This window comes from Engystomops pustulosus, chromosome 5 (genome assembly GCF_040894005.1).
Source record: "Engystomops pustulosus chromosome 5, aEngPut4.maternal, whole genome shotgun sequence".
In the NCBI taxonomy this organism is placed as follows: Eukaryota; Metazoa; Chordata; class Amphibia; order Anura; family Leptodactylidae; genus Engystomops; species Engystomops pustulosus.
Genome location: NC_092415.1, coordinates 139701783 through 139728252, shown reverse-complemented (window position 1 = coordinate 139728252; position 26470 = coordinate 139701783). Strand labels below are relative to the sequence as shown.

The 26470-nt window shown below is 45.8% G+C and overlaps 1 protein-coding gene across 1 annotated transcript in view; it reads right to left on the bottom strand.

Moving 5' to 3' along the window:
• DCLK3 (doublecortin like kinase 3) overlaps nt 1-19764 on the bottom strand; it is a 45731-nt gene extending 25967 nt beyond the window's left edge. The window contains exon 1 of the mRNA XM_072154813.1: nt 19473-19764. Coding sequence (XP_072010914.1) covers nt 19473-19530 — 58 coding nt within the window. The 5' untranslated portion in view covers nt 19531-19764. The remainder of the gene's footprint in view (nt 1-19472) is intronic.
• Nucleotides 19765-26470: the final 6706 nt, after the last annotated feature.

Here is a 26470-nt window from a genome sequence, read left to right as displayed (position 1 = left end):
TTTGAATATTTGGTAATGCCCTTTGGACTGTGTAATGCCCCTGCTGTCTTTCAAGAATTTGTTAATGACATTTTCCAGGACCTCCTCTATACATGTGTCGTGGTCTACCTGGATGACATCCTGGTGTACTCTCCGGACCTTGAATCCCACCAGAGACACGTACGCCAAGTTCTGGATCGACTTCGTGCCAACCATCTCTACGCCAAACTGGAGAAATGCCAGTTTCACCAGCACAGTCTTCCATTTCTTGGTTATATAATTTCCGACAAAGGCCTCCAGATTAGAGATGAGCGAACATGCTCGTCCGAGCTTGATGCTCGGTCGAGCATTAGGGTACTCGAAACTGCTCGTTACTCGGACGAATACTTCGCCCGCTCGAGAAAATGGCAGCTCCCGCCGTTTTGCTTTTTGGCGGCCAGAAACAGAGCCAATCACAAGCCAGGAGACTCTGCACTCCACCCAGCATGACGTGGTACCCTTACACGTCGATAGCAGTGGTTGGCTGGCCAGATCAGGTGACCCTGGGATAGACTAGCCGCTGGCCGCGCTGCTCGGATCATTCTGTCTCTGGATGCCGCTAGGGAGAGAGCTGCTGCTGGTCAGGGAAAGCGTTAGGGTGTTCTATTAGCTTACTGTTAGGCAGGAGTGATTCTCAAAGAACCCAACAGCCCTTCTTAGGGCTACAATAACGTTCTACTTTTTTTATTTTAATTTGCATCTTTTACCATTTTGTGAGGAATTAGCAGGGGGACTTGCTACCGTTGTGTTTAGCTCTTAGTGGCACACATATCCATAGCAAAGACCGAAGTGGGAAAATTCAGTAGGGGTTGGATTTCTATTAGGCAATAACTCAGTGTCATCTCATCTGGCATAGTAGTGTGCTTCCTTTGATACTTGGCTAGAAAATAGCCATAGGAGAATACAAACAGCTTCTTGAAGCCTACAGTAGCGTTCTATATATTTGATTTCTGGTTGATCTGCTGGTGGCTGTAGTTTCTGCAGTGCATGTACTTGCCAATTCTGAGCAATTTGTAGTGAGACTTGCGACCGCTGTGTTCTGCGCTTAGTGGCGCACATATCCATAGCAAAGGCCGAAGTGGCAAAATTCAGTAGGGGTTGGATTTCTATTAGGCAATAACTCAGTGTCATCTCATCTGGCATAGTACTGTGCTTCCTTTGATACTTGGCTAGAAAATAGCCATAGGAGAATACAAACAGCTTCTTGAAGCCTACAGTAGCGTTCTATATATTTGATTTCTGGTTGATCTGCTGGTGGCTGTAGTTTCTGCAGTGCATGTACTTGCCAATTCTGAGCAATTTGTAGTGAGACTTGCGACCGCTGTGTTCTGCGCTTAGTGGCGCACATATCCATAGCAAAGGCCGAAGTGGCAAAATTCAGTAGGGGTTGGATTTCTATTAGGCAATAACTCAGTGTCATCTCATCTGGCATAGTACTGTGCTTCCTTTGATACTTGGCTAGAAAATAGCCATAGGAGAATACAAACAGCTTCTTGAAGCCTACAGTAGCGTTCTATATATTTGATTTCTGGTTGATCTGCTGGTGGCTGTAGTTTCTGCAGTGCATGTACTTGCCAATTCTGAGCAATTTGTAGTGAGACTTGCGACCGCTGTGTTCTGCGCTTAGTGGCGCACATATCCATAGCAAAGGCCGAAGTGGCAAAATTCAGTAGGGGTTGGATTTCTATTAGCCAATAACTCAGTGTCATCTCATCTGGCATAGTAGTGTGCTTTGATACTTGGCTAGAAAATAGCCATAGCAATAGGATAGCATTGTTTGGTTTTAAAAACTCAAAAAAAAACAAAAAACACAAAAAAAAAAAAAAAACACAAAAAAAAACAAAAAAAAGTAAAAAAAAAAAAATAAAGTTATAACTCTCATTTTAAAAATGTTTAACCCGAGGGCTAGGGGTAGAGGACGAGGGCGGGGACGTGGGCGTCCAACTACTGCAGGGGTCAGAGGCCGTGGTCCTGGGCGGGGTGAGACACCACCTGCTGATGAGGGAGCAGGGGAACGCCGCAGAGCTACACTCCCTAGGTTCATGTCTGAAGTTACTGGGACTCGTGGTAGAGCACTGTTGAGGCCAGAACAGTGCGAACAGGTGATGTCGTGGATTGCTGACAATGCTTCGAGCAATTTGTCCACCACCAGTCAGTCTTCCACGCAGTCCACCCATGTCACCGAAATCGCCACTCCTCCAGCTCCTGCACCTCAGCCTCCTCCCCCCCAGTCTGCCCCCTCCCATGAAAATTTGGCATTTGAACCGGCATACTCTGAGGAACTGTTTTCTGGACCCTTCCCACAGTCACAAACCACTTGTCCGGTTGCTGCTGAGCAATTTTCCGATGCCCAGGTTTTCCACCAGTCACAGTCTGTGGGTGATGATGACCTTCTTGACGTAGTGGAAGTGTGTAAAGAGGTGTCCGACGATGAGGAGACACGGTTGTCAGACAGTGGGGAAGTTGTTGTCAGGGCAGGAAGTCCGAGGGGGGAGCAGACTGAGGGATCGGAGGATGATGAGGTGACAGACCCAAGCTGGGTTGAGAGGCCGGGTGAACACAGTGCTTCTGAGACGGAGGAGAGTCCTCGACCTGAACAGGTTGGAAGAGGCAGTGGTGGGGCCAGACGGAGAGGCAGGGCCAGAGCTGGTGCATCAGCGCCACTGTCAACTAGTGAAGCTCCCGTGGTGAGGGCTCTTGCGGCGAGGGCTAGATCTTCAGAAGTGTGGAGGTTCTTTAAGGAAACACCGGATGACCGACGGACTGTGGTGTGCAACATTTGCCAAACCAGGCTCAGCAGGGGTTCCACCACTACTAGCTTAACTACCACCAGTATGCGCAGGCATATGAATGCTAAGCACCCCACTCAGTGGCAACAAGCCCGTTCACCTCCGGCCGTGCACACCACTGCTCCTTCCCCTGTGTCAGCTGCTAGTCAGCCCCCTGCCCAGGACCCTGGCACAAAAACCCCATCGTCGCCTCCACGATCCTCCACAGCATCCACCAGCGTTCAGCTCTCCATACCCCAGACGCTGGAGCGGAAACGCAAGCCCTTAATGTGCACATCTCCAGATTGCTTAGCCTGGAGATGCTGCCCTATAGGCTAGTAGAGACCGAGGCCTTTCGCAACCTCATGGCGGCGGCCGCCCCTCGGTATTCGGTCCCCAGCCGCCACTACTTTTCCCGATGTGCCGTCCCAGCCCTGCACCAGCACGTGTCAGACAACATCATCCGTGCCCTGACCAACGCCGTTTCTGACAAGGTCCACCTGACCACGGACACGTGGACGAGTGCTGCCGGGCAGGGCCACTATATATCGCTGACGGCACATTGGGTTAACTTGGTGGAGGCTGGGACCGAGTCTGACCCTGGGGCTGCTCATATACTGCCGACGCCGAGGATTGCGGGGCCTACCTCGGTCCAGGTGTTTCAGGCCTACTATGCCTCCTCCTCCTCCCACCCCTCCTCCACCTCCTCCTCCGAACTACCATCCGTGGGCACGGCGCCATCAGTCGGTAGCTCTAGGCACAGCAGCAGTGCCGTCGCTAAGCGACAGCAGGCGGTGCTCAAACTGCTGAGCCTAGGCGACAAAAGGCACACCGCCCAAGAGCTATTACAGGGCATCACGGCGCAGACTGATCTGTGGCTGGCACCGCTGAACCTCAAGCCGGGAATGGTTGTGTGTGACAACGGCCGTAACCTGGTGGCGGCTCTGCAACTCGGCAGACTGACACATGTGCCATGCCTGGCCCATGTGTTAAATCTGATAGTGCAGCGTTTCCTCAAGACATACCCCAATCTGTCTGATTTGCTCACGAAGGTGCGCCGCATCTGTGCGCATTTCAGGAAGTCCAGCCCAGATGCTGCCACTCTCAGGGCAGCGCAGCGCCGCCTCCAACTGCCCGCTCACCGACTGTTGTGCGACGTGCCCACGAGGTGGAATTCAACACTGACCATGTTATCCAGAGTTTACCAGCAGCGCAGAGCGATTGTAGACTGCCAGATGTCAACTTCCACCAGAACTGGTAGTCAGGTCAGTCAGCTTCCTCAAGTCTACAATGAGGAGTGGACGTGGATGTCTGATATCTGTCAGGTGCTGAGTAACTTTGAGGAGTCAACACAGATGGTCAGTGGCGATGCCGCCATCATCAGCCTCACCATCCCGCTGCTTGGCCTGTTGAAAAACTCTCTGGTCAGCATGAAGTCGGAAGCTTTGCGCTCGTCACAAGAGACGGGGGAAGAATATTCCCTTGTTGATAGCCAAAGCACCCTGAGGTCTGTTTCTCAGCGCATATCGGAGGAGGTGGAGGTGGAGGAGGATGAGGAGGAAGAGGAGGAGAATGTTGGCGAGACACAAGAGGGGACCATTGTTGAGTCCTTCACTGTTCAGCGTGTATGGGCAGAAGAAGAGGAGTTGGAGGAGTTGGAGGAGGAGGAAATGGACAGTCAGGCCAGTGAGGGGAGTGAATTCTTACGCGTTGGTACTCTGGCGCATATGGCAGATTTCATGCTAGGCTGCCTATCCCGTGACCCTCGCGTTCAAAGAATTTATTCCAGCACCGATTACTGGGTGTTCACTCTCCTGGACCCACGGTACAAGCAAAATCTTCCCACTCTCATCCCTGGAGAGGAAAGGAGTGTGAGAATGCATGAATACCAGCAGGCCCTGGTGCACAAGCTGAAACAGTATTTCCCTTCTGACAGCGCTAGCGGCAGAGTGCGTAGTTCTGCGGGACAAGTAGCGAGGGAGAGTAGGCGAGCAGGCAGCTTGTCCAGCACTGGCAAGGGTACGCTTTACAAGGCTTTTGCCAGCTTTATGTCACCCCAGCAAGACACTGTCACCTGTCCCCAGTCTCGGCAGAGTAGGGCTGATCTTTACAGAAAGATGGTGAGGGAGTACGTAGCTGACCATACCATCGTCCTAAATGATCACACAGCTCCCTACAACTACTGGGTTTCAAAGCTGGACATGTGGCACGAACTGGCGCTCTACGCCTTGGAGGTTCTTGCCTGCCCTGCCGCTAGCGTCTTGTCCGAGCGGGTTTTCAGTGCAGCTGGTGGCATCATCACCGATAAGCGTACACGCCTGTCGACTGACAGCGCTGACAGGCTGACGCTTATTAAAATGAATAAAGGCTGGATTTCTCAGAATTTCCAATCTCCACCAGGTGAAGGAAGCTCAACCTGAATAATTGATCCACTCCTCCTCCTCCTCCTCATTTTCCTCCTTCTCCTCCTCTTTGTACAGTAAAGCAGAGGAAACTGGCTATTTTTTGACAGGGCCCACTGGCTCTTGCTATAGTACTTCATGCATTTAATTTTTCTGGAGGGCCACCTACCCGGTCCTCTGTTTGAAACAATTTTTGTGAGTGCCACATACAGGCACTCAATCTATTCCATTTTACTGCAGGGCCACCTACCTGCTCCTCTGGTTTGAAACATTTTTGGGACTGCCACATACAGGCACTCAATCTATTCCATTTTACTGCAGGGCCACCTACCTGCTCCTCTGGTTTGAACAATTTTTGGGACTGCCACATACAGGCACTCAATCTATTCCATTTTACTGCAGGGCCACCTACCTGCTCCTCTGGTTTGAACAATTTTTGGGACTGCCACATACAGGCACTCAATCTATTCCATTTTACTGCAGGGCCACCTACCTGCTCCTCTGGTTTGAACAATTTTTGGGACTGCCACATACAGGCACTCAATCTATTCCATTTTACTGCAGGGCCACCTACCTGCTCCTCTGGTTTGAACAATTTTTGGGACTGCCACATACAGGCACTCAATCTATTCCATTTTACTGCAGGGCCACCTACCTGCTCCTCTGGTTTGAACAATTTTTGGGACTGCCACATACAGGCACTCAATCTATTCCATTTTACTGCAGGGCCACCTACCTGCTCCTCTGGTTTGAACAATTTTTGGGACTGCCACATACAGGCACTCAATCTATTCCATTTTACTGGAGGGCCACCTACCTGCTCCTCTGGTTTGAAACATTTTTGGGACTGCCACATACAGGCACTCAATCTATCCCATTTTACTGGAGGGCCACCTACCTGCTCCTCTGGTTTGAAAAATGTTTGGGACTGCCACATACAGGCACTATCCAAATTAAATTGTCTCCATAGCAGCCTCCACACGTTGTCTCCATTGCTACCTCCAAAAGTCGTCCATATAGCTGCCTCCATACATCGTCCCTTTATCAAACGAGGTGTGTCAGGCAGAAATTTGGGTTGTTTTCATGGATTCCACATCAAAGTTGTTAACTTTGTCGCCACCCTGCTGTGTTATCCACAAAATATACTGGCAAACTTTTACCATTTAGGGATATTATTTCAGCGCTTCTTGCGCATCTGTTTACATTCCCCTCACCCGGCATATCCTAAACTTATAAGAACGCTACTACACTTGATCTTATACAAAAGGTTCTTAGAAGTGCTGTTTGGGGAGTAGCCTAGAGACAGGGGCTTGGATTGGCGAAAGCTCGCCTGGCAGCGGAACGCCAGCTCCATGCGCATCATGCGCTTCTTGCGCATCTGTTTACATTCCCCTCACCCGCCATATCCCAAACTTATGAGAACGCTACTACACTTAACTTGGTGCAGGCTGGGACCGAGTCTGACCCTGGGGCTGGTCATATACTGCCGACGCAGAGAATTGCGGGGCCTACCTCGGTCCAGGTCTCAAAGGCCTACTATACCTCCTCCCACCCCTCCTCCACCTCCTCCTCCTCCGAATTACCATCCGTGGGCATGGCGCCATCAGTCGGTAGCTCTAGGCACAGCAGCAGTGCCGTCGCTAAGCGACAGCAGGCGGTGCTGAAACTGCTGAGCCTAGGCGATAAAAGGCACACCGCCCAAGAGCTATTACAGGGCATTCCACATCAAAGTTGTTAACTTTGTCGCCACCCTGCTGTGTAATCCCCAAAATATACTTGCAAACTTTTACCATTTAGGGATATTATTTCAGCGCTTCTTGCGCATCTGTTTACATTCCCCTCACCCGCCATATCCTAAACTTATAAGAACGCTACTACACTTGATCTTATACAAAAGGTTCTTAGAAGTGCTGTTTGGGGAGTAGCCTATAGACAGGGGCTTGGATTGGCGAAAGCTCGCCTGGCAGCGGAGCGCCAGCTCCATGCCAAGATCCAACTAACATAGTTTTAACTGCAGCACCTTTAATCTACTACTAGTTCACTGCCTCCATACATCGTCCCCTTATCAAACGAGCTGTGTCAGGCAGAATTTTGGGTTGTTTTCATGGCTTCCATGTTAACTTTGTCGCCACCCTGCTGTGTAATCCACAAAATATACTGGCAAACTTTTATCATGTACCGATATTATTTGAGCGCTTCTTGCTCACCTCCTTTGGTTCCTCTCTGCCACCCATTGGTTTGAAGCCTGAGTCCATTTAGGGTATGTCGCCATGACACTCTCTAGCCTGCTGCCGCTGCCTCTGCATGCCGTCCCCTATAGTGTCAGGGTCAATTATTGGATGTTTTAGATGCTATCTAGCTTCATTCTGTCACTCTGTCATGGCCATGCTGTTGCCCATAATTTTGGCATAATGGTGCGATTATGCAGCCTCAGAGGCATCCATGCATGCTGCCCCTGCTGTTTCCTGTCCATTTCCGTGGTGTTTCCATCCTTTTCTGAGGTTCCCAGGTGTTTGGCCAAGCTTCCCTGTGCAGAGCCTTGGTCCCCTTGAAAAATGCTCGAGTCTCCCATTGACTTCAATGGGGTTCGTTATTCGAGACGAGCACTCGAGCATCGGGAAAAGTTCGTCTCGAATAACGAGTACCCGAGCATTTTAGTGTTCGCTCATCTCTACTCCAGATGGATCCCGCAAAACTGTCTGCAGTTCTTCAGTGGCCTCGCCCAGAGGGCCTCCGAGCCATACAGAGGTTCCTGCGGTTTGCAAATTATTATCGACAGTTTATTCCCCATTTTTCCACTGTGGTGTCTCCCATCGTGGCCCTCACTAAGAAGGGTGCCAATCCACGTTCCTGGTCTCCTACAGCTGAAGAGGCCTTCTCCAAGTTAAAGTCCGCTTTTGCCTCAGCTCCAGTACTCTCTAGGCCTGATACCGACAAACCTTTCTTTCTTGAGGTGGATGCGTCCTCCGTGGGAGCTGGAGCGGTCCTCACCCAAAAAGGGCCCAGGGGCCGAACTTCCACTTGCGGCTTCTTTTCAAAAACATTTTCCCCAGCTGAAAGAAATTATTCGATTGGTGACCGAGAGCTCTTGGCCATTAAACTTGCTCTGGAGGAATGGCGGTATCTTCTGGAGGGTGCTCTTCATCCTGTATGTGTGTACACTGACCACAAGAACTTGTTATACCTCCAGTCAGCCCAGCGCCTGAATCCCAGGCAAGCCCGGTGGTCATTGTTCTTTTCCCGTTTCAACCTGCTAATCCATTTTCGTCCGGCTGACAAGAACGTCAAGGCTGATGCTCTATCCCGTGCCTCTGATGTGACTGGAGAGGAACCAGCTCCTCGGCATATAATTTCTCCGGACCAGCTTGTTGTTGCAGCTCCTGTTGATCTTCGGCAGCTACCTCCTGGCAAGACATATGTTAGACCTGCTCTTCGGAAGAGGATTTTGTCTTGGGGACATTCTTCCCGTGTGGCTGGGCACCCTGGGGTGCAACGCACCGTGGCCCTCATCTCCCGCTACTACTGGTGGCCTGACCTGGTCAAAGATGTTCGGGAGTGAGAGACGGGGGGCGTAACGGCATGACGTAGGCACATCGCGCTGCACGAGCCGCCCACCGCCCATCCCCGCTCCCTGCGCTGATCATGTGATGGATGCCGGAGGCTGCTGAATGCTGCTGAACGCCGAGGGCTGACGCATGGGTGCCCGGGAGGGGAGCATTTCTGACCGGCCGATTCAGCGCCACATTGGCCCTGCGGTGCCGCGGGGGTCCCGTTGCCTCAGCGCCTAGCGCTTGCCAGAAGAGACGGTCTGTCGGCGGCCCAGTCCTGGTCCGGAGGTTTTCCATGAGGACGGAAGTTGGAGCAGTCTAAAGGACGAGTGGGCTCTGCTGCTGCTTGGTACCGGATGCGTCCTGACCCAGAGGAGGCGTTTGGGGGTGGCTGTCGAGGCGGCGTAGCTGGAGCGCTGCTCACGAAGTTGGCATGACCGGCCGCAGAGCTACTGAGAATCCCTGATGCCTGTTCCCTGCCTCTACGTGCCTTGAGAAGACGGAGGTTTGGAGTCGCTCGACCGGATGGGTGATAAGTATCTGGCCCTGTTATCTCCTTTCCCACGTATTAAGCTGCCTACAATTGATATCAACTTTAACTTTCTTCCAATCAATCTAACATGTGCTTCTTGTCAGCTTGCTATTGACCTGATATCTCCTCGCTATTTGCCTGCAACTGTGTCTCCTAAGCTATCCAACTGAATAACAATTACGGGACATTAGCTAAATACTAACTCTGCTTTGAACCTCTCACTAACTCAATGTTGCGTTAGGTGGAGCGGGCGGAATATCGGTTTAACCCGCAATTTGTCATTGTCCATCTATGTACGCAGATAATTCGGGCTTTTGCTAACTGTCGGCAATAACTTTGATTTTGGCACTATTATTCACTCTTATGCCTGTTATCCTCCCAATTATGGTTTACTATTGGTTTGTCATCTGACAGCTGCCCGCATCGTTTAATTCATTTAATCTAATATGGTGGACGGTAAAACATTCTGTTGCTACCTCATTTCCCACGTATTAAGCTGCCTACAATTGATACCAACTTTGACTTTCTTCCAATCAATCTAACATGTGCCTCTTGTCAGCTTGCTATTGACCTGATATCTGCTTGCTATTTGTCTGTAACTGTGTCTTCTAAGCTATCCAATTGTATAACAATTTCGGGACATTAGCTAAATACTAACTGTGTTCTGAACCTCTCACTAACTCAGTGCTGCGCTAGGTGGAGCGGGCGTAATATTGGTTTAACCCGCTATGTGTCATTTTCCATCTATGTACGCAGATAACCCGGGTTTTTGCTAACTGTCGGCAATAACTTTGATTTTGGCACTATTATTCACTCTTATGCCTGTTACCCTCCCAATTATGGCTTACTATTGGTCTGTCATTTGACAGCTGCTCGCATCATTTATTTCATTTAATCTAATATTGTGGACGGTAAAACATTCTGTTGCAAGCTCCGAGATAACAGCTGTGAACTAATCCTACATATTAACTCTTAGTTTGTTGCTTATTGTGCAAATTTTGGGTCTGCGGTTTCTGATTTGTAAGCAAAGTATTTGTGATAAAGGGGTACATATATTGGCTAGTGATCGAAGTCAGCAATGCCTCCTAAAAATGCCTCAAGGAAGTCGGTGGGGGCCTCCTCCCCTAAAGAGAAAGAGAAAGGAGGGGCTAAAGGGGATAATGCTACAAAATTGGATAAATTATGGAAGTCCCCCCCAGTTAAAACACGTACTGGTTTGCTTACGCAGAAAAATTCCGAAAATGAGGGTCAAGACCCTAAGTTACAGGGTTCAAGATCCGTTAGGTTAGAGGGAGAGGAACAGGATGGGGAGGACGCAAATGTCGGTGGAGATAACGCTATGTTAAAAGAGATTTTAGACTCCATAAAAAATTGCAACTCAGCAATATTGGGCCTTACAGATCAGGTGGGAGCTTTGAGAGGTGATGTCTCCCTCTTGAGAGAGGAGTTGAATAGAGTAAGAGACAAACAGAACATTACAGAGGATAAAATGGCCAATATTGAGAAGGAGGTAGGCACTCTCAAAAAAATTACTTCTTTGTTGGAGGTAGAGAATAAGGCCCTAAAAGGGAAAATTGCGGATATGGAGGACCGCTCAAGAAGAGCCAATTTAAGATTAATAGGGATACCAGAAAAAGCTGAGGGAGAGAACCCTGTAAGTTTTATTAAAGAGTGGCTCTTAAAGGTAATGGGGAAGGAGCATCTCTCCCCGAATTTTGATATTGAGCGAGCACATAGAATTCCGGCGGGTCCTCATATCCCGGGGAATACTCCCCGTACCCTTATATGTAAAATCCTACTCTCGAGAGATAGGGATACGATATTGAAACGAGCACGTGAGTTAAAGGAATTGTCAATCCAAGGTGCTAAAGTTGCAATATATCCGGATTTTTCTAAGGACACGCTTCAGAAAAGGAGAAGTTTTCTGGAGGTGAAAAAAAGGCTTAGAGATAAGGGTATCATCTATTCATTGATGTTTCCGGCTAAATTAAAAATTATATTCCAGGGTCAGTCCCAGTTTTTTAATACGCCAGAACAGGCTTCAGACTGGTTAGATTTGAAGGGACTATGAACATATACATATATTTCACTTTATTCTTGCACAGGTCAGCGATAGGGGTGGCGGGGTTGGGTGGGGGCGGATAAGTGGCTGAAGTAGGAAGAGTTCTACCATGGTAGGACAGGACGGGGGGTCATGGGGGGGAGGGATGGTTCGATGCTGGGGATGCGGTCAGGTCTTAGGGTGTTCTCTAGTTTTGCCTGCTGTACCCCTTTTTTTTTCCCTATATATATGGGTACTAGGTTTATATCGTGGAATATAAGAGGGCTAAAAGATCGCCTGAAACGTTGTATTATCTTTGACTATATTGTTAAACAATTACCCGCAATCGTGATATTATTGGAGACACATCTGGATAAAGAGTCCTTGGCTTTTGTAGAGAGGAGGTGGGCTAGCCATGTTTACAACTCAGTTTTTTCCTCTTTTTCTAGAGGTGTCTCTATATTAGTACATAAATCAGTTGACTTCCAAGTCTTGGAATCAAGGTGCGACCCAGACGGGAGATATGTATTCCTGTTAGGCATACTAGAGGGTATCAAATGTGTCGTGGCAGGAGTCTATATACCTCCCCCTTTCAGATAAGATGTCTTGATAAGCTTATTGCGTTTTTTGGAGAAGGTGGGAGACTGCCCCGTTCTGGTTCTTGGCGACTTCAATGCCGTAATGTCTGACAAGAAAGATCGAACAGGGAAAAGAAACCTGGCAGGTATAGAGGGGGTAGATACACCCTTTGCTAGGTTCTGCCAGGAGGTGGGTTGGAGAGATGTGTGGAGATCTATAAATGGGGAACGTCAGGTATTCTCATGCTATAATCGCTCCCATAATACCCTTTCCCTGATCGACTTAGCCCTGGCCAATGATCTAGCTATTGATCGGGTGAGGAAAATTAAAAAATAAAGACCCTTTGGAAGCGGAATCCTATCGACCGATATCGCTTATCAACGCGGATGCTAAATTGGTGGCAAAATTAATGTCAAATAGATTAAAGGAGTACGCGCCATTACTGATACATGAAGATCAATGTGGTTTTGTTACTGGTCGCCAGAGTAAAACCAATATTAGACGGTTGTTTGCGGGCCTGCAGTTGGGCCGGGGGGGGTCCCGCTCCATCCTGTCGTTGGACGCTTCTAAGGCCTTTGACAGGGTGGAGTGGGACTTCCTCTGGGAGGCGCTGTGCAGATTTGGGCTCGGTGGCACGTTTGTAGATTGGCTTAGACTCTTTTATAGGGCCCCTAGGGTCTGTATTAGGGTGAACGGCGATTATTCGGATTTTTTTACATTGTCTAGGGGTACTAGGCAGGGATGTCCCCTGTCCCCGTTGCTATTTGCGTTGTTTATCGAACCTTTGGCAATTAAGCTTAGGGCAGATAGGGAGATAGAGGGGGGAGGACTTGCTGGGCCTATGGATAAGATTATGTTATACGCTGATGATGTCCTCCTCTGCCTAAAGGACTCTGATATATCTGTGCCGAAAGCCTTGAAGGCTATCCAGGAATTTGGCAGATTTTCAGGTTTTCAAATAAACACCCATAAGTCTATTCTGGTCCCTCTAGACACCGACGCACACCTCAATTATCTGCAGTTTGATCTGAAGGTCTCAACCTCATGTGATTATCTGGGCTTAAAGATCACGCCCAAGGTCGACGACTATGTTACCTTAAATCTTGCCCCCTTGCTAACAAAAATTAAAAACAAGGTCAATACATGGAATTCGCTCCCATTGAGTCGTGCAGAGAGAGTTGTCCTCACAAGGAGTGTATTGCTACCTCAAATATTGTATATATTATGTAATTCCCCGTGTTGGATAGGCAAGAAATGGTTTGGGTTTATTCGTGCGATTATAAATAAATTACTTTGGGGGAGGAAAAAGGTGAGCATTAAACAAGAAACTTTAATGTTAGATAGGGAAAGGGGCGGTCTTTCGCTTCCTTCCTTCTACCATTACTTTCTGGCGGCACAGGCACAGTTTATTCTGGAAAACAGACAGACTTCTATATTTCACGCGATCACCTCGTGGTTGGGGCGAAGATTTGAGTCTTTGCCTGCACTTTTGGAGTCTGGTCAATTGAAGAGTCTCAATGAAAAAAAATTCCCTCTGATGAGGCTATTGGACTATACATGGAGAGACCTCAGGAGGCTATTCGGTATTAAGGGGGGTTTTAAATTTACGCCTTTGTGGGGAAATCTCAACTTTGTAGAATTATGTAAAATGGAAGATATCGAGTTTTGGGAAAAAAAGGGGATTAAGTCTCTGGAGCAGTTGGGGGAATATGGTTCACTCCCTTCCTTCCAGTCTTGGCGCGATAGGGGTATTCTGGAGGAAAGGGATCTTTTTAGGTATTATCAAATTGCACATGCATTTAGAAAAGAAGCACATCACGATAGGTTTACGTTACACGTAGGGGGTAGTTTCACAGATTTATTAGATCTAGAATTGTCACGACTCAACTTATCTAATATTTATCACCGACTAAGGTCCATCATTGATCAGAATTGCAGTCACGTAAGCCAAGAGAAATGGACAAAGCAGGTCGGCTTTATCACAGCGGCACAATGGCGAGACATTTATAGGAATGTGGTTAGATCAACGATAAATTTAAATCATAGATGTACACAACTTAATATATTATATAGAATCTATTTTTCACCGTATTTAATGTTTAAAGCGGGCCTAAGCGAAAATGCTAACTGTAAGAGGTGCAAGAATCCCCAAGCCGATATTTTACATGTTCTTTGGGATTGTCCGAAGATCAACTCCTATTGGGAGGCGATATTCACGAATTTGGAGGATCAGCTTCAATGTGCGTTTCCCCGTGTCGCCACGTTTGGGATTTTGGGCTTGCTCCCGATCTCTTTAGACGATAGATTAAAAAGTGACTTGGCCTTAAAGATTATCTTCCTGGCAAGACTAGTATTAGTCAAACATTGGCTAGATAACAAGTCCCCAACAGTAAATGAATGGAGAAATCTAGTGCATCATATAAAATCGTACGAATGCGCCTACGAGAAACGATATAGGAAAGGCAGCAGACTTAATCAAATCTGGAACCAGTGGTTTATCCTCTACCCCGCTGCTTCCTTATTATGACTGTGCAGACATCCCCAGCATCGATAGAGGGTGGAGAGGGAGGGGGAGGGAGAGGGGGAACATATACATTGATATCCGTTGTAATAAATTGATGGCTTGTATTGTCTGGAAGTTAAGGATATGCTGTTAGCTGCAAGACGCTATGTAATGATGCATTGTAATATTGACTCAGGCTGAATGTGAAAAGATGCCATGTATTATATTATTGGAAAAATGAAAAAAAATGAATAAAAAAAAAAAAAAAAAAAAAAAGATGTTCGGGAGTTTGTGGGATCCTGCTCCTCCTGTGCCCGCAACAAAGCCTCTCGTCTCAAGCCAGCTGGACTGTTATTACCGTTACCGATACCCAGTCGCCCGTGGTCCCACGTGGCAATGGATTTTATCACTGATCTGCCTGTCTCCTCGGGCTGTACTGTCATCTGGGTGGTGACGGACCGGTTTTCGAAGATGTCACATTTTGTTCCTCTTCCAGGTCTTCCGTCTTCTCCACAGCTTGCCAGCCTTTTCTTCAGACATATCTTCCGGCTGCATGGTCTTCCGCTGCACATCGTGTCCGATCGTGGAGTCCAGTTTGTGTCAAAATTCTGGCGTTCCTTGTGTAACCAACTGCAGGTCAACCTTGACTTTTCTTCTGCCTACCACCCTCAGTCTAATGGTCAAGTGGAGAGGGTGAACCAGACTTTGGGCTGCTATCTCCGTCACTTCGTCTCAGCCCGTCAGGACAACTGGGCTGACCTCCTACCCTGGGCTGAGTTCTCATATAACTCCCTGGACTCTGGGTCTACTGGCTTGTCTCCATTCTTCGTGGTCTATGGACGTATTCCTCGCCCTCCTCTTCCGCTGTCTACTCCCTCTGATGTCCCTGCGGTTGAGGATCTGCTGTTGGACCTCAACTCTATTTGGAACCAGACCCTCCAGTCTCTTCTGCGAGCTACAGACCGTATCAAGACCCAGGCTGATAAGAGGCGTCGGGCTCCTCCCGTCTTTTCTCCTGGTGAAAAAGTATGGTTATCTTCCAGATACGTCCGACTCAAGATACCTAGCTACAAGCTCGGTCCCCGGTTCCTTGGTCCTTTCGAGGTAATCAAGCGCATCAATCAAGTGGCCTACAAACTCCGCCTTCCTCCTTCTATGCGCATACCGAACTCCTTCCATGTCTCCCTCCTGAAACCTGTCATCCTGAACCGTTTCTCCCAACAATCCCCTCCTCCTGCTCCTGAGGCGGATTCCCCAGACGTCTATGAGGTTAAGGAAGTTCTGGACATGAAGTTCGTGAGGGGTAAGCGCTTCTTTCTTGTAGACTGGAGGGGGTTCGGGCCTGAGGAGAGATCCTGGGAGCCCGAAGAGAACATTTTGGATCGGACTCTCCTCCAGAGGTTTATTGGCCGCAAGAAGAAGAGGGGGAGGCCGAAGGGGGGGGTACTGTCACGGGTGCTCCCGCGATCGCTGTCTCGGATCGCGGGCGCACCCGTGTTCCTGCTGCTGCCCCCGGTCCCGGGTCCCGCTCACCTTCCCTGGCTCCCGCGATGTCCTCCCTGGCTTCCGCAGCTCGGCGCGCGCGTCCCCGTCTCCTAGGGCGCGCGCGCGCCGTCACTCTTAGATTTAAAGGGCCAGCGCGCCAATATTGGGCGCTGGCCTGCTATAAGTTTCTTCCCCTTCCTGTGACCCTTGCCGGATCTTTGTGCCTCATAGCCTTAGAGAAAGCTTCCAAGCGAGTATTCCTGCGTTCCTGTGTATTCCTGTGTTCCTGTGTATTCCTGCGTTCCTGTGTATTCCTGCGTTCCTGTGTGTCTCCGCTCCCAAGTCCTGTGTTTCCCGTGTTCCTCCGTGTTGCTGTGTTCCTGTGCCTGTGTTCCCGTCCCCTTCTGCCTGGACCTCCTGTTGCTGACCCCGGACTTGGACCTGACGTTGCATCTCTGCCGCCTGCCCTGACCCTGTGCCTGGACCTGTCTACGAGATTGTCATCCGCTAAGGTACCTCGACCTCGGCTGCCACCGTGGGTTAGTCACACCTGGGAACGACCTAGTGGTATCCTGCCGCAGCAAGTCCAACCCGCTTTGCGGCGGGCTCTGGTGAATACCAGGTGCCGCTAGGCTCCGGTTCCGGGTGTTGGCTAGTTACATCTCCCGCGGTGGTCCAGAGGATCCACTGATCCTGACACGGGTGAGTCAATCCAGGGTTCATAATACCAAAGTCCTGTCAAAATAAGAACTTTTTAGCCCTTGTAATAGAGTCTTGATTTGTATTACTGTGGCAAGTACCAGCTGGTAAACTTAAGCCCTTCCAAATTTATCATGTAAAAATTCCTGACACCTTATTATGTACTCAAGTTTGTACAGGATAATAGGAATGTATCTCCTGAACTGCCGGGTCCATATGTGAAATCCAAACAGAACCAGGGGTCAGAATCACAAAGGCCTTTTATGATAGCTAGGGCCAGGCGTAGGTGGATTGCAAATGATGCTTAAAGGAAAACTACTATAAGAAATCTACCTATTAATGCTGATCTGATGGTAGGTGGCTAGTAACATTCTAAGCCCCTATGTATGTTTACCTAATCCTTAAATACTTTCTAAATTTAACTACACTCATCTATCTAATTTTGCAAATTATTGGCATTGGCTACTGGGGCATGGAGTAGCCTCTCCAGGCAGTGGGAGCAAAGGCTACTCCACGCCCAACATACTTCTGCCTCTGCTGTTACTAGCCACCTCCCCTCAAATCTACCTTAATGGGTAGGTTTCTGATGGTAGGTTTCCTTTAAACTGGAGGTTACATGTGTCCATCAAGTTCAACCAAGGAAGCAAAAAGATAAGAAGCTGAGGAAAAGGGATGTAAAGGAACACAATTCTATATTATAATATAACCATCACTGTTATTGTGCTGTAAGGAGGTGACTAGGCCCTTTTTAAAGCTCTCTGCTATCCCTTCTGTGACCAGCTCCTTTGGCAGGCTATTCCACAAAAGCATAGTTCTTACAGAAAAGAAGCCTTGTCGCCTCAAGAGATTAAATCTTTTTTCCCTTTTTCTTTATGTAATTTAACCTGGAACAACTTTTCTGTTGTACCCTCTCCATCTCCAGGGCATCTTTTTTGGGCTGGTGCTCAGTACTGAAGCGCATATTCCAGGTGTGCCTGAATCAACGCCTTGTACAGTGGTAATATTACATCCCTATCCTTAGAATCTATAACTCTTTTAATACATGACAAGAGCGTGCTGGTTTTAGAAGCAGCTATCTGACATTGCATGCTGTTATTTTGTTATTTAATATATGATCTACAAGTATACCCAGGTCATTTACAACAAGGTGCTCTTTCCAATTTATTCCCTGAAGGACATATGTTGCAAATGGATTATCCACAAAGAACCTCATTTGCCAAGTGGAAGCCTAAACACTCAATGGACCACATTTACCATGGTCCTTGCAGCAGTTTTCTGGCTGACTTTAAACATTCTTTTATGTGCAAACTGCTTGCATATTTATTTAAGAAGTCTCCGCGCCACATCACTGAAATGGGTCTTCAGGTGCACAGTCATGCATTTATCATGCAGAGTCCCACAGAAGTGTGTTACATGCCCTATGTCAAAGGTGCACCAACAAAAAAGTTAGTGCACTCTGTTGGAGCGCCAGGGAGCGCCAGGGAGCGCCAGATTCATGAAGAACGGGCGCCACAAATCCTGAATCTGGCAACCTCTGCACACTACACAATTGCAGGACAAGTGGAACTTGTCACAAAGCATGTGAATGTGTAAAATTCATGCCCATTTTAGGGTATACTGCACAATTATACAGAACATTCCGCCCCAATGCTAAAATTAAGGGGGGTGGGGTTGTGTGACAGGACCAGGGGAAGAATAGTGCATTTCCCCTAGGTGTCTGTCTTGTATTTTTTAAAGCAGACATGGATGTTTTATAGTAAGTAAATAGGTATTTCTTGCTCCAAACCTCATCTGGAGGGCCTGGCTGCCTGAGTATGGAGGTGGATGGTTGCCTACTTCACTAAGCCACTCAAGAGTTTTGGGCTGACTAAGATTGGTTACCTATGGTCCTGAGCTACGAGCTATAAAAAGGCAAAACGCTTACAAGGTGATGGCTCTTTGCTACTGGGACACTGTAGGAGCAGCTTCTCTTATGTCAGGAGACAACTTGAGGTGTAGTTGAACAATAATAAAAGTGTTCCCATCTGTCCAAGAGCTAAACCGTCCTAGTATTTAGATGCTAAGTAAGGGCACTGAAGCTTAAGCCTTGCTTTCATCATTTAGCTGGCTGCTATATATATCAGTATACAAAACAAAAAGGTTTTCTATACCAAGGTATCTAGCACAATTATAAGGAAACCCATGAATGATGGATGACATGGTTTGAGACATCTATTTAATGTGCGCATTCCAGCTCACATGTTAATCATAAGTCCTAAACAAAAAGAGACCAAAGCCAAAGAAAATTAATTTCAGTACATCACTCTCTAGCCTTTACATAAAATAAAACAAACATTATCACAATCCCCAAAGATCAAAATTATCTGTAGGATGCGTTCTCACTGAATGCAAACTCTACAAAAGTTCATCAAATTACAGATGAAAGTTTATGGGATTCAGCTGCTTCTTTTAACTGAAAACAGAAAGGAAAGAATACATTTTTGCACACATGATTTCTTGAATGTTTTTGAATAGAGAAAAGATTAGTGTTTTATCTAAAACGTATTGCAAAAATTATTCAATTTTAACGTCAGTTCTTCTGGAGCAGATTGATCAGATTTATTTTAATTAAATATGTTTTACAATACATTTAAATATAATCCTAAATATTGATTTAAATATATTACAACTGTAAATATATTACAATTTAAGCATACATTTTCATATTAAATCCAAATTAAAAATGTAATATTTGGACAATATTTTAAATGGAATTACCAAAATTCAAAAACATTAAAGTAGCACATAAATAAGACATGAAATTCAACAAATAAATAACAATGAGATCTTGAACAGTCCACAAACACAGCACACATAGTATAAGCAAATACATGAGAGTAATGAAAAGTAATATTTACCACTGTGTTTGCAGGTGCAGGATGCCAGCTCTGTAGTGACAAAAGCCCCCCCTGGCATGTTACCTCCACAATAGTCAAAAATGGGATGAAATTAGTAGCCACTGAGTCAGTGTAGTCTGAACTGTTTCATCTGTAATTTACTAATGGGTCAGTGTTTCCTTGGTCTGCTGTCGCATCTGTATATGACGGCATTAACTTTCTACAGCACTTTAACTCCTGCAATAAATAATGAAGTTCTCTTGTTCCGGAGACTTGTGACTTGAGGGAGAGGAGGGACTAGAAATAGGCCTGAGGCTGCCAGCATGAAGTATTGGTGTATCTATGTATCTTCTCATTGTGTCTTCTTATTGTTCTCATTTTAATTTGACATGGGTTTTTGTTGACTTCAGTGTAATAACAAGCTGTTCTTTTCTATAGGATGTTTCAGTATCTCCCAAGTCTCACTCAGCAACAGGACCTAGGGAGCTTAACTATGCCGCTCTATTGGGGTTTGTGCAAGGGATCAGGACATTACCCTGGATATTTATTAGGCAGCTTAGCAACCATGCCAGTTCTCATACTTATTCACAAACACATATGCATACAGCAGAATACCTGCACTGAATAATAGTGGTGTAAAACAGAAGAGGGAAATGACTTTTTTCTGCTCATTTACCAGCATACTACTAGTATTTCAGTTTTTCATTGCTAGGGACAGATCACATTCTACTCACATCTACTCAGAGTATTACGTATTCACAAGAGTAATCACAAAGAAAAAGCATAATGCATTGATATGGAAATTCTTGAAAAGTTTTTACTCAAACAGACATGTCAAATGGGCCATGTCAAATGTTTGCAGCAGCTCATGGGATGAGATTTTGTAAGAAAATGTGTCCCATAAGATTTTCTTTCAAAGAATTGCTCTAATTCTCTTCATTAACCCCTTCACGACTGCCATACAGCTAGATATGTCCTATTTGCAGATGCTCCATGCAGAAAGGTCATGACATTGGCCTCATTCAAACAGTTATATCTCATGAACCCTGGCTTCTAGAAATGAAATCTAGGTGTCATATTAAACAGGGGAATATCTCCCATTTGTGTATTGATGCTTCACAGAACCAGAGATATCCACTCCCAAAGTTACAGTAAACATTTTTGATTTATATATATAGCTTTCTATTGTCGAGATTTCTGATTGTAACTTTAATAATGGATATCCCATTTTCTGTGAAGCATACAAACACAATCTTGTCATTATGACATTTTAAAGGGGAGAGTCTCCTTTTTAATATGACACCAGAGTTGTGTTTATAGGTGCCACGGTTCAGGAGATATTGTGGCAGATTTACTTACCTGGTCCATTCGCGATCCAGCGGCGCATTCTCTGCGGTGGATTCAGGTCTTCCGGCGATTCACTAAGGCAGTTCCTCAGACGTCCACTAGGTGTCGCTGCTGCGCTGAGGTCCGCCGGGGGCCGCCGGAGTTCACAATCCTATTTCTGGTGAAGGTAAGCGCATGTCCAGCGACGCTTTTTTTTAAAAAATGCGGCGGTTTCTCCAAATCCGTCGAGTTTTCGTTCGGCCATGCCACGAACCGGGCCCTTAGTAAATGACCCCATAGTCGTTTGAAGTGACACACCCCTGAGCTTGTCAGCTGAAGGTAGAATATAGAAGGATCTGCAGGAAAGACTTGGCTTGCAGTTTGTAGAAGCACATGCACCCTCTGCATCTGTAGCTGAACCTGGGATGGGATGAGGCTGTACATATTTATAACATATTTTAGTAAAAGTTTATTCAGTTTTACTACTTATTTTAGAAAGAACTTTAATCTGAAAAATTACAAAAATAATATTTTTTTCACATTTGTAGTCATTTATCGGCTAATTTTAAAGAAAAAATGTAATTAATAAATCTATCCTATCAAGTTAAAGTCTCGCATGTCATGAGGTTGTAAAATGCATTTTTGTGTTTACTAAATTTGCAATTCAAAAATGTAGAATGTTGGTCATTTCCACTGTATAGAAATGCTGCACAATAGGTAGAGGTCTCTGTGTTTAGCTTCCACTGTATAGCAGTGCTGCAAAACTTCTGATTGGCAGGTGTACTTTTGCCCTCATGAATCTCATATTAATGATTAATTAATGGCTAATGATTATTACTAATAATCAATAATATGTTTGTGGGCTGTCTATTCACTTTCTACATGCCAACCCAATTTGACATGAAATATAGTTGAAATGAAACTGTAGGAGGCTTCTCTTCTCTCCTCACTACCCACCACTACTCCAGACCCAGCAGCTGGTAGCAAGTGATGTGAAAAAGAAGAGGTAGAGATATTAGATGTCATGGTTATTAGTTGCAATGGTTATTAGTGACTGTGTGCATCTATTAGTCCTCTTAAGATCCAGCTCCTCACAGAGGAGCATCTCTTTAGGCCCAGCTCTCACCACATGAGGGGCTCTTAGGCCCCAGCTCTCCCAGAGAGCGCAGACTGAGCGACCAGAGACCGAGTGTCAGTGCACCACTAGCACATACACACCCAGGACAAAGCTGCAGCTTCCAATATTGGACACAGCTACCTCCCAGCCTGCACCTATTACCAATCTACTCCTGAGGATCACTCTTCATGACCACTCCAGTAATCCGGAATTCTCCAATAATCCAGCATCTGTTCTGAAATCGTTTGGCCCGTTGCCTGCAGTTGCTCCAATGAAGAACAGTGAGTTACTTTTGCACAGCGTTGCCTCCGTCTGGTTCCTGAATACGGCTGTACAATCAAGGGCTCCGCCATCCATTACCCATGGACATATACTATGGACACTAAGGGGTTGCCAAGCACCGTGATATCAGCGCGCTCTAGGCCGCAACCGTCAACCACTCCGGTATTCTGGGCCCCGGCTGCCTTCAGGCTCCTAAAAAAGGCTAGGCCCCGGTGGGGCATGTTGCACATGGCCGCACAACCATACCCCACCATACAAGACATGCAAAAGTTATAATTCTTGGTGCACAGACAGAAAATAAAGTGTAATTTTTTTACAATTACCATCACTTTTTGTCATGCTAGAAAAAAATGTGACAATATTCTTATTACCTGCAACATGTCACCATTGAGAATTAGGTCATCTTGTCTGCTCAGAAACTTGATTAAAAAAAACCCTTATGTAGTCTAAATGGTCTGCTATTGTTTCCCACTTGCTCTCTGACCCTACAGCAGCCCTTACACAACCTGCCACGCACCCTTCACGTCCCATCCAAACCAACTTGCTGTTGAGGTGGCATAACAGGGGAAATAATGGCAATTACTGGCCATACACCAGTATTTGGGATTCTTTCATGGTTTGTACTCCATATCTAAGTTATGATAAATGTCCCCCTCAAGCTCTATCACAAGGGTCTACAACTTGCAATCCACTCCTTCCTGCCTGGCCTTACTGAGTGATTGATGGATAAGTGTGGAAAGTCTTGACTATTATTGAAAGCATCAGTACCAGGACTCAAAGCAGAGCTGTACATGCCCTAACAGGAGAGTCTGGTACACTTAGATAAGAGATTATTTTTAAAGGTCTCCATTCTGGTGTTCAGTCTACTCTGGGGGTCCCTATCATTAATATTAATTTTTGTATATACTTTGTTACTTTTATTAGAAATTGTCTAGTCTGAAGTCTGCATTATTCACATTTGTATGCTTGTATAGAGGTCTGCTTTCTTATTACGGTTATTGTCTGGTCTGGGAATTGCCTAATTATCCTTTGGCTACAAGATATGTAGTACAACAGATAGCACATGTCCCTATACACAGGCCACCTTACACAGGTCCAAAGTTGTTACTGTCAGAATAAGGTGAAAAATATAAATATTTTTTGCACAAAAAGTTTACATTTTTATACATCCATTAAAACCTGTGTAAATGTGGTATCCCTGTGATTGTACTGACCCAAAGAATAAATAGAAAGTGTAATTTGGAAAACACAATGAAAACCTTGCAGCACGCACCATTGAATATTAAATACCAGAAAGTACAATTTGTTACACAGAAAACAAGCCCTCATATAGCTCTGTAGAAACAAAAATAAAAAAGATAGAGATTTTTGAAAAGGGAAGCAAAAATTGGAAACACAAAAACCAAAAAATCCATATTATTATTAATGGACTTGTCTGGGATATGTGTTATTCATTAATTGCTGTAGGATCAGTATTCTGCATATATGTGATTTGCATTACAAAGATCAGATACCCATTATAGCCATTGGTAACACAGGATGTCATACAAATGGATAGTGCCCTAGGTCTTTTGGCTAAAAATACAAATGACTGTGACTAATGTTCTTATTAGTCATTAATCTGTGCTTTTTGTACATGACCCATGAAGAACGGATCGCCATTGTAGACTCTTGTTATACAGAAAAATAGGATTAAGGAGTTGTTCTTTTATCTGATAGTATGTGCAGTTGGCAGTCCAGATAAATGCCATCTGACCTCCCATGTTCTGTAGTGATATTAAGTAAGACCTTCAATAAATAAGTTTCAACCTTACCAAACATTGTTATGTTTTTCTCATTTTCCCAATTACCTGTTCCCTTATGCATTTGACCAAAGTCACTAGAGTAAGTATGCAACTAGGCAACCATCTCTGTAGGATATGAATTCAACAATACCAAAGTGCGTCAGCCATTAGAAAAGAGGTCTTAGCAAAGAAAAGTATTCTCACCTTTCAGCATTTTTTTTTGTTAAAGTGCCGTATTTGCTGAAAGGGTTTAGATGTAGCCATTGTGAATATTCACTGTATCTAATAGGTTATGACGTCATGTTGCAAACTTGTTAAAAAAGGTTTTTAGTTTACTGTAAATACATCACTGCATAAATGATCATTTCTGCAACAATCTGGTTATCTATGTACTGAAGATGACATCTTGGATGTCTTGTCCTCTGAGCAGGGGTGTACCAAGCCTGTCTGCTGCCTGAGGCGAGCCATAGAGAGACGCCCCCCCCCCCCGCCAATATATGTGATATATCAGGGAGTGTCAGGACCAGATCCATCATATTGGTTTGGTGTAAAAATAAAGCAATGCAAAATGCATACAGTGGGTATAAAATGCATATAGCGTACCGCCATGTAGTATAAAATGCATACCGCGTACCGCCATATAGTATAAAATGCATACAGCGTACCGCCATGTGGTATAAAATGCATACAGCTTATCACCATGTGGTATAAAATGCATACAGCGTATCGCCATGTACTATAAAATGCATACAGCGTACCGTCATGTACTATAAAATGCATACAGCATACCGCCATGTAGTATAAAATACATACAGCATATCGCCATGTAGTATAAAATGCATCCAGAGTACAGCCATGTAGTATAAAATGCATCCAGCGTACAGCCATGTAGTATAAAATGCATACAGCATACCGCCATGTAGTATAAAATGCATACAGCGTATCACCATGTAGTATAAAATGCATACAGCGTATCACCATGTAGTATAAAATCATACAGCCTCCCCCCATGTGGTATAAAATGCATACAGCTTATCGCCATGTACTATAAAATGCATACAACGTACCATCATGTACTATAAAATACATACAGCATACCGCCATGTAGTATAAAATACATACAGCGTACCGCCATGTAGTATAAAATGCATCCAGCGTACAGCCATGTAGTATAAAATGCATACAGCGTACCACCATGTAGTATAAAATGCATACAGCGTATCACCATGTAGTATAAAATGCAAACAGCGTGCCACCAAGTAGTATAAAATGCATCCAGCGTGCCGCCATGTAGTATAAAATGCATCCAGCGTGCCACCAAGTAGTATAAAATAGATACAGTGTACCACCAAGTAGTATAAAATGCATACAGAATACCACCATGTAGTACAAATGCTGCATATACATACAGCATATATACACATAAACAAACAGTAGATACAGCATATACACACACAAACATATATACACATATACATATATACACACACATATATACACACACACACATATTACATATATATATATATACATACACACACACACATATTACATACATATATATATATACACACATATATATATATATACACACACATATTACATATATATGTACACACACATATTACATATATATACACATATATTACATATATATACACATATATTACATATATATACACATATATATATATATATATATATATATATATATATACACATATTACACATATAAACACATGTTACACATATATAAACACATGTTACACATATATATACATATTACACACACATATATATAAATATATAAATATAAAGTAACCTTACCTGTTCTTGGAAAGTTCGGGGCCTTGTCCTGCAGCGGCGGTGGCGCAGTGCGGGAGCCGGGAGCGGGTAGGTCGAGAGCCAGGAGCGGGGAAGGGGGGGGGGCGTGAGCGGGGGTTCAGACGGGATGGAGGGGGAGCCGGGAGCCGAGAGCCTTGAGGGGGGGGGGGGGAGCGGTAACGGAGCCTGGAACTTGAGCGGGGGCGGGGGAAGCAGGGAGCCTGGAGGGGGGAGGGGAGACATGAGCGCAGCGGGGTTGAGAAGGGAATGGAGGGGGAGCCGGGAGCGGAGTTATGGGCTGGACCGAAAGTATACGGGGAGTGGGGGAGTTTGATGCAGGCAGGGGGGCAGAAGCGGCGTCGGTTCCAGGCTTCGGGGGGCGGGCGCAAGGTGCCGGCGGCGTCGGGGAGCAAGGTGGGCTGCAACGCGGTCCCGTCCGGCGTGCGGCCCGGGAGCTCAGTGCCGTCTGGTGCCGCCCCCTCGTTGAGCAGGAGGCGCGCCGCCTGAGACGAGATGCTCAACTCGCCTCATGGCAGGTGCGCCCCTGCCTCTGAGACATCTGGAATTATCTTGGCCTAGATGTTCAATTGAAGACTTGTATAGCCAAACTAGCTGAACAGCAGCCCGTTGCATCAATATTGTTTATTGACCTACTGCTGAGCTGCCAATCAACCAGCTTTAAGCCT